Here is a 15,374-nt window from a genome sequence, read left to right as displayed (position 1 = left end):
AATCTAACAGAATAATTCATGCATGGTAACGTTAACGATGTTTTCCAATTTACGACTCACTTGCGTCATGCTATTATAATTAAAATATTTAAATAGCATTATTTTAAATTAATAATGCATGAGAGAGTTAATTAATTTTACCAACATGGTAATATGGTAATGTTATTTCGTTGACGTTTTTTAAATGTGAATTTTTTCAGTCTCGAGAAAATCACCCGTGATTGAACGTACTGAAATTTGTTAACCTTTCCTATAGAGCTCAGTGGTCAATGCAATCAATCCAATATGGCCGCCAAAATGAAAATCCAGGATTCTGGTAGTACAAATGATTTCATAGAGGATATATGTAAAGAATCACGTCAGTACGTTGTGAATTCTTTTTTTTTAATTTTTGCATGTTGTAGGTCAAGAAAGTTAGGCATCAGTTTAACGTCAAATTGATATCCATTTTCCGTATTTAAATTAATAAGTATACCTGAATAGTGAATACCTGATTTGGTTCCAATAAAACTGTAGAAAACGTTTACTTCTATATAGATTAAAGTATGAAATCTCAAGAATAACAGAAAAGTGTAAGCAAAGGCGAGATACAGTAGAAAAACATTGTAGTCAATGTCGGGAATTATTTAATCCCTGGTATGTCTTTAAAAACATTTATCATTTTATATAAAGTCATTTGCAAATGTTTAATTGCAACCTTTATTTTTTTAGGCCTAGTAATTTGGTTAATGAAATGGGCAGTTGCGACAATCAAATTGCTAAAAATGATGATGGTATAGCTAGTTTTATATTTCATATGGTAATGCATGATAGGCCAGACTGGTTAATCTTTGCAATCCATAAGGAAGATCTTCCCTATATCATTCTATCCTTACCATCAAACAACTGAACTATAGTGTGTTGTTTTATGATACAGATCTTAGCATAAAAATATCATAATATTTTTCTACTTCCTGTTATTTGCAAAGCTCCAAGTCTGGTAAATGGGCTTTAATATATAATTGTAAAGGTAATATATACACAGTTCTAAGAAATTGTATATCTTTTATTTGTATGTATATTCAGGAGTGCCTAGTCCTTTCACTGATGATGATAATGTAAAAGAAAAAGAAGAATTAGCTATGTTGGATGATATTTTGGCCAAAGCTCAACATGCCAGAGATATACAACAAAAGGTTATTGGAAAATTCTTTTCTATTTTTAAATTAGATTTCTAGGATGAAATTCATCTTACCAGGTCATATTATTTTTTCCAATGTTTTGTAAAACCTGTGCTTGATACGCAGATGACAAAGCCAAACAAGAAATCCCATTCCACTTCAAAGATATCCAATGTACCAACATCTCGCACAATGGAAACCAAACCAAAAATCACATATCCAATTGTCAAAAAACCACAGTCAGCCAGGAGTACTTATTCTGCTTCTTACACAAAACCAGCCAGAGCTAAGACCCTGGGGTCAGGTAATTAACTAAAAAAAGAGATTCAGTATTTGTAGAGACTCCTTGTCTGGTTCTTGTGAAGATAAGCCTTTTAACTTTATTTTTATACCAGGAACTAAAAGGTCATTAAATATAAACAAAGACGTTTTCGCATCAAGACGACCAGAGAAAGTCCAAACGACAAAACTTGAACCTCCTGAAACAAAAAAGACTAAAGAACGCCTGGGTGAAATTGGTCCTTCAGGTCTAACTGAAGACACATCTAGCCGTAAAACACAGCAAATGGACATTAATAAAACAGCTTTGGTAGATGATAAGTTTCTAATTTCGGAGAAGGGGGGAACGTTGACTATGCCAATTGAATTTAAAAAAACGTGTAAAGAACATAAAGCGTTTCTGCGACGAATTAGAAAAGCTCTGACATTGTCACAAACGGAAAGTGAAAGAGAATTTATTGGGAAAACTGAGAAGCTATTTCATCCCGTTCTGAACAACCTTCAAAGTTTCTTTGAATTGGGAGAAGAGATGCTCAGAGTTGAGGAGGAATATAATGGACTTCTTAGCGAAATAAAGCTAATTGCACTGCGTATGCATTGTGCAAGCGAGTCATCTGGGAGTTTGGAAGCTTGGAGAGCGACAGACTTAAAATTTAAACAGTTGAACCATGACGTTGAAATTATCAAGAAAAGTAAGTAAAAAGTATACATGAAATTTACGAGATACTTGTTCTTTAGTAAAACCAGTCGAAAATCCAGACTTTGCTAGGATTACAGGCTGAGTTACCTCGAATAACTTTGCTAATACGAGTAAGCGTACAGATTTAGATTATCTCAGCACGTATTGTCCACTACCTGATCACAATGTCGCATCGTTTGGAGAACATGAAATAGTGAATGGCAAGTTAAACTTCAAAAACGACTTCTCAAAAACAGACGTAGATGGATGCTTTTCGTATCAGGATATACAGGTATATGCCAATTTTTGGCAGTGACTTGGTTCCTACTTCTCAGATCTCATTTTTACTGTAAAGGATTGAATCTCTTTTACGGATCGTTTTTAGGAACTGCGAACTCTGATCAAACTATCCTATGACGCTAAGATCATGGCTAGTCAAATCCAGTTAAGAAGAGAGATTGCGGAGACAATGTTGCCGTTATTACGAGAGTGTCCTACAAGTAATAAGTAAGCGTTGTTCTTGATCCAAAGCCTTGTTTTAATTTGGTCATCTTACCGATGTGATATCGTCCAGAATACCCAGTTGTAAATTTCCGAAATTTTCTGATGAACTCGTCAAGCTTGTTCCCTTCACCCATTTATATACAATTAGATATTAAAGTGTGATGCTGCAAAAATCATTAAATCAACCCTGCTGCTGTGCTGCAACTTTTAACAATCAGTTTTTCACTTATTCTTACATTTCTTATATTTGCTCTAGATCATTCGTTTCTCTGTTTCGTACAATCTACTCTATTCTGTGTTGTGAAAGCAAAACCTTCCCAGCTGTGGTTAAAGATTCCTTGCCCGAGCCTGAGGCCGAGGATTAAAAGATTAAATATTTTTTAAATGTCAATTTGTCAAATTTATATAAATATTTCGGTGTTTTGTTGTAATTCGTATTAATCCAGTGCTTTGAAGCAGGAAGCTTAAACGGAACTAGATGCCCTGTATCGAGCCCTGTATGTCCTAGACTTAGACTTAGAGATCCAGTTCTTTTCATACCGGATAGCTCTGTCAGTTCCGAACTGTTCTCCCTGGTCTCCCTGGGCTTAGAGATATGAAACTCGAGTCTGAAAACAATGTTAAGGAAATGTTGAAATGATTGAGTTTGTGCAGTTGTGTCAAGCGCCCTGGTTGTGTCATTGAAAATGAGCTTTTTCCATGTTTGTAAAGTGCATGCGCATGCAGCAGCGGTTACCACATAAAGTCTGACGTACTGACGTCAGTACTATTGTCCATTGTCTCCAATGTCTCATTTCTGAGTTCTTTTTCAAAACTGTCAACCATGGCTCTTGGAACACAGTTAATTTTTGGTTTCATCGCTGCAATAATTGCTCTATACTACAGCGGGCGATCCAAGGTTCTTATTGACAGCCTAGATAAAGCGATCTTCGGATCCTATGGTTGCGTTTCTGCACCAAATATAGAAGAACTCACTTTGCAATATTTTAAAACACGTGGTCGAGCTGAGAGTATTCGAATGATTTTACAAGATAATAACATTCCTTACTCTGAAGTTAACTTCAATAAAGATGAGTGGGTGGAAATTAAGAAGGCCGGAATTAAGAATGGGGTACTCACTTTTGGACAAGGTATAACTCGGTCGTATCCGGGCAGGTTGAAAGTTGTATAAAACTCCTACAGTCGTACTACATGTCTACAGGCGATTGGCCAATTTTGTGGCTAAATTCTGTGGTTTAATTTAACTGATCTGAAGTGATAAACAATATACTAAGAATATAATTATTTCAATGATATTCCACCTCTTCCTAGTCTGACCAATTTAGGTAAGAGTGGCAGAAATGCAATAGAAATGCAAATGTTGATCACACTAATCAGATCATTGATAATTTTTTTCCTGGATGACTGGACTACTTGCTTTAACCTTAATTAATTAAACTAATGCCAACACTTAACACCAAACCCAAGTATAAAAACTTGTAAAGCAACTAAAAGAGAGTAAGATATAAAAACAAGAGAAGGTATGGTGAATGAAGAATTCCCATTTGGTATAGCGTATACAGAGCAGAAAGCTTTTCCAATTCCAACCATCATTTTGTAAAGTGTTTTTCTTATTTTAATTTTAGTTCCTGCAATCACAACAAAGTCTGGCTTTAGTCTTGTCCAAAGCATGGGTATGTATAATATAATTAATATTATACCTATAACCATGTTGCTTTGAATTCTTGGCAGCAATATGCTAGTTGCTTTTATAGTCTAATATAGATAGAACCAAGGTTGTGTGATCAAAATAGTGATTATTAGTGATTATTTTATACATTCAATAGAGGGGGTTATAAGGTTAAAGTTTATAATGACTTGTCACAAAACAATGTATTTACATTTAAATAGAAATTTTTTATGCAGTTTAACAATAATTAACTTTATTTAACAACAATATTTAACAATAATCACAATAATTAACTTGTATGAAATTGTATAAAATATTGGCAGTGCATGTACAAAATTCATTAAATGTATTATGTATGTTTGTTCAGTGTACAACTACAACAGGGGCTTGCAAGTCCTCCATCAAGGTAATCAGCATGCTTTTACCATTTAAGCTTGAAGAAACTCCCAATTAGCCACCCAGTTAGCCAAAATTACATGAATGACTGAAAATGTTTAAGCTGGTATTGAATCAATTTTATTTTATTTTGTCCTTACCCTTCATGTCCTTCTTGACAGCCATAGTTCATTATATTGGTCGTTCATTGGGTATGGATTGTGAATGTGATGATTACCATTTATGTGAAGTTATTGCATTAGGTTCAGGTAAGTACAGTGATTTGTATCCTATTTATTGAACATATTATTGTATAATTAATATTGTGTGATCTAATAAATGTTCCATATCTGGTGTTTATGGTTTTCAAGCCCATTTTTGTAGAGATCAAAGCCTGTGGAGTGTATCAGGGAGTTGGGGAGGGGGGGCAAAGTCCTAAATGTTAGCCAGTTACTGGCTGACTTTTATTTCAATACTTTTAGCCACCAAAACCGAAACATTTGTTTTGAAATTAGAACATAACCATGCTTTGAGAAGGCTTAGTGACAAAAGACATTCCATATTCATTCCATATTTATACAATTTAGTATAAATTAACATAAACAGGTTGCATACAGTTGCCAAAATTAGTCACAGCAAAATACTTTTTACCATAATCCACTTTCTACAAGACTTCTCACTGAACTTGTTCTGTTGTAATTCTGCAGAGGATCTTCGTATGAAACTGAACAAAGTCTTTTATGATCCAAACTTTTCAATATCATCGAGAAACTCTTATGTCACTGATATCTTGCCAACATGGCTGGGTTATTTTGAAAAACTCGCGTCATCGTTCGAAAAGGAAAGTAACCAGTCATATTTTATTGGTGATCATTCAACCTGGATAGATTACATAATGTTTGAACTTATTGATATGAACACCGAGTTTGTCAAACATACCAGACCAATTACCTTCCAGGACCTGACGTGAAACAGGATATCTTAGAGGACTTTCCAAAGTTGAAGAATTTTTATGAAACCTTCCTTCAACGACCTAATCTTCAAAAATATCTAGTGTCTCCTGCTCGCTTGCCATATCGTCTTCCTTATCCTCCACGCACAGTCGTTGAAACTAAGACTTCCTAGACGTGACTGATGTAGCTAAATAAGTTAACCAGACGTCTAGTAAAGTATCGTTAACATCGACTATGAATAGTTGAGCAATGAGTTTTGAACGTCAACCCTGTCGGATTGATCAATTTATTAAATTAAACACAGACCATTCTAATATCAGAAAATGTAAATCTAAGTTATAAAACACCAAAATAATAAACATTTTTATCGAAAAACTATTAAATAACACTCTAAACTTTAGTGGCACGATTTATAGTAACTTTAGAGGGGGCAGAGTCACAAGACACAACCATCCATATTTATCGTCGTACTCAGGGTTACCATGTTTGGCGCTTAGCGGGAAATTTCTCATGATGATCTTTTTCAAGATCATCGAAACAGTTTTTAATCTGGGAGTAATTATCCCTCCCCCTGTCGATAGGAATAACTAGTTATCTTGAAAATATGCGAAACACGATTCCTATAATCTTCTTCCTATGTTTTTCCTTGCTTGGGAAATATGCCCAACTTGAAAATATGCCCAATTTGACGTCCTTATAGTTTTTATGAGGAAAAATTCCTGCTATTATTTTTATCCACTATGAAATTCGGACTCCTACTCGTTTCCCTCTCAACGAATGGCATAAATCACGTGCAATTGTGCAATTTCGATTCCAGGAGGGATAAGCGAATACCCCCACTACAGCCTCTATATATAGTGTCATGCTGAACACGTGCTTACCGCTTGCAACAGTTTCCTAACATTCGTGCTTTTCACGTGCAATTCACATGTTTAATGTGAGATCTTTTTTGTGCTATGTTTGTTCACTATAAACATTGAAATAAATAATTGCAGAAGAAGCTTTCACAGCTATATTCAACATATTATATACGGACCATCTTACGGCTGAAACATTTTTCCCTTTCTACAATCGCGACGTGTTTTAATAACTGCAAAATTAGACCTCGTATGCAAATTATAGATGTTTATAATGACGTTCATAGTCATAGACCGTATATTGCTTTATATGTTTATAATATAGGGACAAATTACATTTATGGGGGATGTTCGGATTTTCAACCGACATTGTTGAGATTTTATGTCTAAATATCGCGGTTGTATAATTTAAAGGAAACGTTTCTTAACAATCAGGTACATCGAAATTTGCACCCAAGTCCCAACGCTTTGAGATTTGTAAGGATTTCTTCTGCGATGAGAGATATTCATATTGTATTGAAGAAATATTGATGTCTTTCACCTCCTGGATCTGGCATGGCTTGTTCCTGATTTCTCAGATTGTCGTTCTGTCATATCTCGCACTTATCCATTTTTGAAATATATACAAGGAGCGCCGAATTCTTCTACCATTACGATTGCTATATACTGCCTATAGTCATAGGATAATTGTTTTGGAAGATACTCCGGCATGAGTTCAAAGGATCAGCCTGGAGTTATTGACATAGCAATTGTATTTGTTGTTGTGGCATTTGCTCTTCTATTTATAATTGTGTACTGCGTGTCACGTTGTGTTCGTCGTCATCGAAATGACACGAATTCTGAAGAATCTTACGATGATGTGAGGAGCTTAGAACGAATACATCAATCTGTGTTTGTTGTTCCTTGTGATAATCCTGGTTTTATCTCTGGACTACCGAAATTTCACGGTGATGAAAAAAACGGAAGTTTATGTATATTGCAGAACACACTGTAGTGGAAGAAAAATGGTATGTTGATTATGTCCCGACCGTGTTCGACTTATATATCTCATGGGATTATACTTGACAGAAGTGTGGCGGTGAATACTTGATTTCATTCGATATTTGTAAGTGTGGGAACCGATGAAATATGGTGTGAGCACTTTATTAGACTTACATTGTCATGGCAATACTCTCTCTTTGCGCATGCGTGCGGTATTTACTTTCCTTATATATACTATGGTACATACGTACATGCTGTTTCAAGACGCATTCTTCGACAACTGTGCAAAAACACGAAAAATAATTTCTATCAGTAGCTTATTTCATGTCAAGAGTGCTATACAGTAAACCCCACTGCATAAAAGAACCTGGCAATTTTTTATACCTCAGATTAAACTTTTTTACTAAAAAGATCTGTCTGATAGCGGTTTTGACTGGCTTTTTTCTATGTGTATAAAGCGTACCACCGAATGTGCCGTTACTGTATTCTGAATAGGCGCCAAATATTACGATAGGCATTGTAAGCAGTTACTAGAAAACAAGGAAAAGTAAACTCGGTTTGTTTTCTTAAAAAGCAGAAACCTCAGTGTAGTTCAGCTAAGATGGGACCTCATGACAAACTGTGACGTCAACATGTATGATGCCCGCCACGGATTTTATGGCAAAGTTAGAGGCTGTCTTTTGTCAAATTCATACACGTTTTGTCATTGTAGTTTATAGAAACATAAACTATTTTAAAAAGGCGTAATTTTAACTTCCTATGCATAATCGCGAGCAGCAGGTATTGTATGCCCTAGCAGCGTTCGTGTGTAGCAATGCAGTAATAATCTATGCCTATATGTGCTTTGAAATTGGTTTAAGGCATCCATCCTTCGTCCAAAGGCACATTGCAACACCTGGGACACCTGTCTTTTAAAAACAAGGCTATATAACTAATAACATTCGTATCGTTGATCAAAACACTTTAAAAGCTAAGTACCTTATAAAGCCAATATATAGTTTTTTCTCACTGTATTTACAAATTAACTGTGGAGGAGGCAGTGTATAGACTTCATTATTCGCAACATGTTATCATATACTAAACAATAGCTATGATCAATATGTATATGGACTATATTCTGCTGTGATTCAGATATAATATGGAATGATAGGTAATACTGTACGGTAGAACAACTCGTAATTCCGACAACGGTAGTGTTGATGTTTAAATTATCCTTAACTTGTTTAGTTACCGGTAAACCACATGCAATTAAATATTAGCATTTCCATCAAAACGAGCTGTAAACAATTACGAAATTCACATGACGTGACGTGTTGTGTGTGTAGTATATATTTGTGTAAACTATCTCAGTTTATATGATTTTCGAGGGTAGAAATCGCTTTCAAGATACAAAACTGCTTAATCATCTTGGATTTGATAACGATATCGATGAAAGTGTTTACACAGTATAATAAAGTCACGACATAAATTTAAATGATATGTAATCTTATGGAACTCTTTTGTCTTGATAAAATTATAATGAGAAGAAAGAGGAAGTCATGCAAGAAGTATTGTTCTTCGGTTTGAAATAATTTCCACTAAACGCTATCACAAGAAGACCAGTTGAGTTTAAATACAAACTAGATAGAAGTTTTCTATCCTGAGGTTGCGTTAATTTGTCCATTGTTGTCATGTTTTGGGATATATGCCTGTGGTTTGATTGAACAGATATTTGTCAATTGATAATGAATATCCTTTGGATTGCTAAGCCGTAATTTAACACGGTATAATGTATGTTCGTGCCATTCTCCTGTTATTCATACTATTTCATGGATTTTTCACGTCCCAATGCCGCCGAAAATGTTATATATCGCCTGGTACCCATGGTAAATGCCCATCTTCGAATCCTAAATGCTGTGGTACTTCGCGAAATGGACGTAATAGGTGTTCCACATCGTGTGTCAATTTCAATTGCGACAGTAATTTTGATTGTGATGGTTTGGCGTGTTGTAGCGGCAAATGTTCTAGTAACAAGAATTGCTTACCCGTAACCACTTGGGGAGTCGTAGGTATTGCTATAGTCAGTTTATTTTTTTTGCTCGCCTTATTTCGAACTTGTCAATGGTGTCGCAAACGGAAACTTTGCAAACGACAAGATCCAAGAACTCCTACCGAAGAGCAAGTGTACAATGAGCCACCATTTGTTGTTTCAGACTTTGACAATTATGGTTTTATCACTCCTATGGCGCCACCATCTTACGACAGTGTTGTACAGAGCAGAGAAGCAACAGCTGACGGTAATCTTCCAGTTTACAACCTGAACTTGCAAACTATAATAAATAACTCTTCAACTAATTACTCTGGTCGTAATAATTTCGAGGTTAATATTTCTATCAGAGGATCCACCATGTTTAATGATGACTTTCCGCCATCGTACAGTGAAATAAATAATTCAGGTGACAATGGTGATCAGCCTCCGTCATATAGTCAGGATGCTGAAAATATGGAAGAAGAGCCACCGCCTTATAGTTTAGACGAAGAATCACAAAGTAATATACCCGCAGACGAATCACTGATCAACACTACAGCATCCTCAAGAGTTGCTGAAGTTTTTGCATTTGGTAATGATAGTGTAGGGCAAGAAAACAGTTCCGAAACAGAGGATGACAGTGAACAATCTACACCTACCTGCCGTAACTCGGATGTTGAAGGTGCTGGGGTAGCCTCTACAGGTGCCGAATTATTGAATAACGAAAGTTCATGTTGTAGCGTTAGCCAAGGGGACGATACTGTATCCACAGAATTATCGAATACTTCAAGATGAAGTGATTGCGTAGTTTCTGAAACTACTACTCGACAACTTTAAATGCGTGATATATAATAATTACATTTTTAAACCAGGGGCCGATTTTATAAAACTCTTTAGCTACATTTTGCATAATTGAATTCTTGTTAACTCAGAAATACACGACTCTGATTTGCCAATTCTGCATTTGCTAGATTTTGAGTTGACCCCCACTTAAATCTATATGACATCACGTGGAACCCGAGATATTGACGAGCATCTCGATTTCAGTGATTTTTGTTTGTCAGAATGATTTTTTGAGCAAACGTACCACAGTGCTGCGGTTTCATCCCATGCGAATGTGTAATGCTTCATATTCGCACTTATATAATTATGTTCGATCTCAACTCGAGAGAGTAATCTCATCAGCATATATATATATCACATAAACAAGATCAAGTTTAATATTCTTGTAATTTTGCATGGTGGTCGACATCAAATAAGTAAATTATCGTGTAGGTACACCACGTAAGAACCTCGTAAGTGTTTGTATACTGCAAAGCTTTCGGTCCGTTAACCCTGGCCTTCATCAGTGCAATATATTGCAATATATATGCACGCCCCGTCCACACGTATTCGCCGGATACGTTTTCGCGCTTTACGTGCATGTGGACGGGCGAAAACGGAGGTTTTCGACGACGTTGATAATCGGATCCAGTCTATAACGGCGCGTGTTTTCAATGGTGATATATATGGAGACAATTCCAACAATTTAAAGTATAAAAAAAAATGATAGTGATGTTTCGTCTTCACGAAAGATGACGGCATCTTCAGACTAAGTGATAAATTACATGCAAAATTTGAATATGCATGCGTGTAGATGGTAAACATGAAGTGTTGAAACGGGATCAGCTGAATGGTAAAATCTTATATTGTTGCGGGTTAATCTCCCCTCCCGACCCACCCACATCTTTGCATGAACCATTGAACTGGTTTAACGGCATAAACACGATTTGGCGTATTCCGGTACCCGCGTGAATTTCTTAAATGATACAATATCATGCAGATCTTATACGATCATATCTGCAGACATCTCAATATTACTAGCTGTACTTGTGGTATTCACATACAATGCAGGATCATGTTTGTACACATTCTTTTCAACGTGGGCAAATAAGAATCGATATGGTTTATGATTCATGCAGATAGCCATTGTAAATATATTAATTTTGTAGCGAATATAGTAATATGATATTCGCATGTGTGATAGGGCGAGTGTCCTGGACCGCAAAGACACTGAAGGATTTATATTTTTGCGACGAAATAAAGGGGAAAACATAATAGCAATGATTTACATTAGGAGGAGGAGCAATTAGAATATGTAGACGTCGTAGCGGGTATATTTTTAAACGCACGGTCTTAAAATCCCAAATCAAAATCTGCCGGTAAAGATCCGTGATTATAGCGACAGAAATGTGATGCTGTGGAACAAGTTCGACCCCCAGCGATTGGCTTACGATCACTGTTAAAATTAAGTGTATATAGACAATTTAAAAAAATATCAGATGAAAATAATTGCGTCTTGACTCTTGTTATAAAATTTACAGCTATATAATTAAACTTTTTAAGACCAAATTTTATTGCCACTCTATCATCCAAAGTATTATATATTTTGTACCGAATTTTTGTTCCTTTCATTTCATCAATCAAAGTGTAAACATGTTGTGCCGTTTCTCAGTATGTGGTTAGTTACGTATCAAAGCCCCCGTTTAATATATAAATCGTAATGAGCGTAATGTATCCCTAATGCACGACCCTAACGAGTGTAATGTATCGCTTGGTAGTATGTACAATACATACAGCAGCAGTCATGAAAAATACGTATTTTATAAAATTTTCAGTCACTACTGTCTTCGCCTTTTCGTAATGTTATCGCCCTTACAGAGTTATGAAAACATAGAATATAAAAAACAAAAAGATATTGATTGTTCACTTCATGATTGTAGGTAGGTGTTAAGTGAAAGAGATGTATTGTTCGCGTAAATCGTGTTTTAAAGGGCACGATGATGGCATGCCATGAGTCGGGAACTTTTGACACGATATTTAGGCAAGAACACTGTCTTTTGACGTCCATGTTACAACTGTTGTTAAGCTCACTGTGCTCACATCTTTTTCCAGAAATGCATCTGATATCTCAGTATTGATTGTCGGATCTAGTGGTCCACGTTTCTTCTTGAGACACCAGCAAAACCCAAATAATATAACTACAACCAGTGCGACACAGGCCAACCAAACTGATAACCATAATGTAAGCGGTGTTTTTTTGCTGCTTGGACAGTATGATGTTTTCTGACATTTATTATCGCAGCAAGTCAAGTCGTCGCAGTCGTTTGAAGTCTCACAAGTGACATTTAAACACGAAGGTAGACACTGTCTTGCCATACCACAACATCGTTCACGACAACTAAAGATCACTCTTTCATTCAACGGATCGTCGCTGCAAACTTTGGTTTCTGTTGGAACGGAAAATAATACCAATACAAGTAATAACACGTTCATGATGTTATCACAATGATGTGTGGAGGAATACTAAATGAGGTACTTCTGGCGAAGAAGTTTTGATTTGTCAGAAAAGAAGAATGCGTTGGTCTCAAGGCAAATATTATAATTGTATAAGTTCCTGTGTACAAGTGCTAAACCCTCAGAAGAATGGCTTCTCCTTGGTAACCCGCAGCAACAATAATAATTTTTTACTTTATTTCCTTTACCATCACCGCAATAAAGACTTGATTGTTTGCGGAGAGGAAATATTGTGATTGCCAAATTTGATAAGTACATGGGAATCACGAAATCTGCGAATGAACTTGCTGTAGGTTTAGCTACCTTCGAAATATACTAGCTAGGCCTTATGGGAAGTTGAAAGCAATATTAACACTCAATCTCTTATAAAATACTCAACTTATGCACAAGAGTTTATGTCATATATGCCATGATCTAGAGTATTGATTGATATTGCCAGTTTTAAAAATGAAGCCATGGTCATATAAGGACAACTATTATTATAGGATTTCTGCAGTATTACGGTACAACTTTAAAGCACTGATTTGACACAAACTGACCATTCAATTAGTGAAGGAACTCGTGAAATATTGGCGTTTCTCTCATCCACAAGAACATTTGCATTCGGTCCACTGTTTATAAACAACATGCACACTGTACACAGATGACAACAAATGGATTTAAATCACAAATAACAACAATGAACGAAACATAAAATATTATTTTTAAATATGTATGCATGCATGCTTATTTCTAAAAGTGCATGATAGCCCTCTACAGGATCATCGATTGTTCACGACCGACAGTTACCACTTGTCTCTGTCATGCGTGGCTCTCAAAAGCCGCGTTTACACCAGGGGCCTAGATCTGGCCTGGACCAACTTAAACAAAAGAAAACTGATTTGCAATTCCCGATTTGACGTCATGTCCGGTAATTTTATAGGCTAATAAATCCATCGAGACAAAATTTTATAACAAAATGTATTGCAAAATTTTATAATAAATTGTATTTTAAAATATACCTTAAACTTTTGATATATTCAAAATCCGCAACCATGCATGGTATAGGCACTTTAAGTTGAAAATTGGTCAGGACTAAGTAAAGCCCGTTCACATTACAAAAATCATTTGGCTCCAGACGAGGTCCAGGCCTGGCCTAGGCCATACAGACGAACAACGTTCACACCAAGGCCTAAACCTGGTCCACGCCAGGTCCAAACACGTAGCGTAAACGCGGCTTTAGTCCATGAGAGTTTTTGCATCCGCCTCAGTTTGTAGATGTATAGCTGCATACTGTTGCCAACATTGCGCAAAGTCAATATCGTCAGTACTAGAGGTCTGGCAGCACGATTGGTTGAAGGACATGTTTGTTGCTACAACTTTCGTTCGCTGTCCCATTCACGTTGCCAAATTTTAGTTTTCGCGTCGGGCTCCGGTTACTGCATGGGTGTCGCGTTTCAAGTTGACTATATATAATGACGTCCGACATAAACATTTTGAGGTGAATATTTTAATCCCGAGTATTTCGCTTCGACTCTTCTTATAGTAGATAATTATGACAGAAAAGAAACAAAAGAGATATAGAGCAACCACATATGAAACATCATCTGATATTAGCTTCGTGGGAATCATACTGATTTTGTATTCTCTTTTTACAAGTTGATCGAGCCAGAAATATGTTTTAAGTTCCAAACGACTGTAGTTTTTGATATTTTAGATGATACAAAATCTTCCTTCTTTTTAGACTATAGCCTGATATGCATTTATTATTCATTTTCACCTGTTCTCAGGGCTATTATCCATCATTTCTGTGGCAGTGTATTCTAAAGTTGCATTAGTTGAAGAAGAATCTTCAGGAATATTTGGGTCTGTTGGGAAAGAGTTGCTCCTGGATTCATTTCCTGGGCTGTTTGGTCTTCCTTCATCTAAACTATAAGGCGGTGGCTCATCATCCAAATTTTCAACACCTTGACTTGACCCATATGACGGAGGCTGATCACCATTGTCACCTGAATTATTTATTTCACTGTACGATGGCGGAAAGTCATCATTAAACATGGTGGATCCTCTGATAGAAATATTAACCGCAAAATTATTACGACCAGAGTCATTGACATTTGTTGAAGAATCATTTACAAACGTTTGTAGATTAAGATTATAAAGAGGCGGGGGATTGTTATCGGTGTTGAATCCCGTGTTTTGTAAAGCATTCTCGTAAGATGGTGGTGCCATTGTTGCTGTATAACCACGATTTTCAAAATCTGCAGACAGAACGAATGGTGGCTCGCTGTTTCTATGCATATGCCCTTCGCTGGAAATTCTAGAGCTATCTTGTGTGGCATTTTTTCGTTTTCGCCACCACTTACAGGTCCGCAGTAAGACAAGCAGAATAGACAGACTGACAATAGAAATTCCTACTACACCCCAAGTGGTTATATGCCAACAATTCTGGTTGCTAGAGCAGTGACTGCTACAACACGCCAAGCCATCACAGTCGCCATCTGCGACACATTTCAAATTTTCGCACGAAACAGCACATATATCCCTTCTCGTGCCACAACACTTCGGTCTGCTTTTCGGGCATTCGCGAAACG

At 36.4% G+C, this 15,374-nt stretch overlaps 2 protein-coding genes across 2 annotated transcripts; both read left to right on the top strand.

Moving 5' to 3' along the window:
• Positions 1 to 165: 165 nt before the first annotated feature.
• Positions 166 to 3,075, top strand: LOC114527169. The gene is made up of 9 exons (XM_028548803.1): positions 166 to 362; positions 538 to 636; positions 712 to 773; positions 1,066 to 1,175; positions 1,287 to 1,464; positions 1,556 to 2,131; positions 2,262 to 2,410; positions 2,504 to 2,625; positions 2,879 to 3,075. Exons 1-9 carry the CDS (start codon positions 286 to 288, stop codon positions 2,985 to 2,987), a joined length of 1,482 nt encoding a protein of 493 aa, XP_028404604.1. The 5' UTR covers positions 166 to 285; the 3' UTR covers positions 2,988 to 3,075.
• A 326-nt stretch (positions 3,076 to 3,401) lies between these two features.
• Positions 3,402 to 6,174, top strand: LOC114527042 (glutathione S-transferase P-like). Its single transcript, XM_028548618.1, has 5 exons — positions 3,402 to 3,752; positions 4,248 to 4,295; positions 4,849 to 4,935; positions 5,374 to 5,594; positions 5,642 to 6,174. Exons 1-5 carry the CDS (start codon positions 3,446 to 3,448, stop codon positions 5,789 to 5,791), a joined length of 813 nt encoding a protein of 270 aa, XP_028404419.1. The 5' UTR covers positions 3,402 to 3,445; the 3' UTR covers positions 5,792 to 6,174.
• Positions 6,175 to 15,374: the final 9,200 nt, after the last annotated feature.

The sequence above is a fragment of the Dendronephthya gigantea genome, unplaced genomic scaffold (genome assembly GCF_004324835.1).
Source record: "Dendronephthya gigantea isolate DGI-Jeju-01 unplaced genomic scaffold, DenGig_1.0 000043F, whole genome shotgun sequence".
Lineage (NCBI taxonomy): Eukaryota > Metazoa > Cnidaria > Anthozoa > Malacalcyonacea > Nephtheidae > Dendronephthya > Dendronephthya gigantea.
The sequence above is the reverse complement of the archived record's forward strand: the minus strand, read 5'-3'. Positions and strand labels throughout refer to the sequence as shown.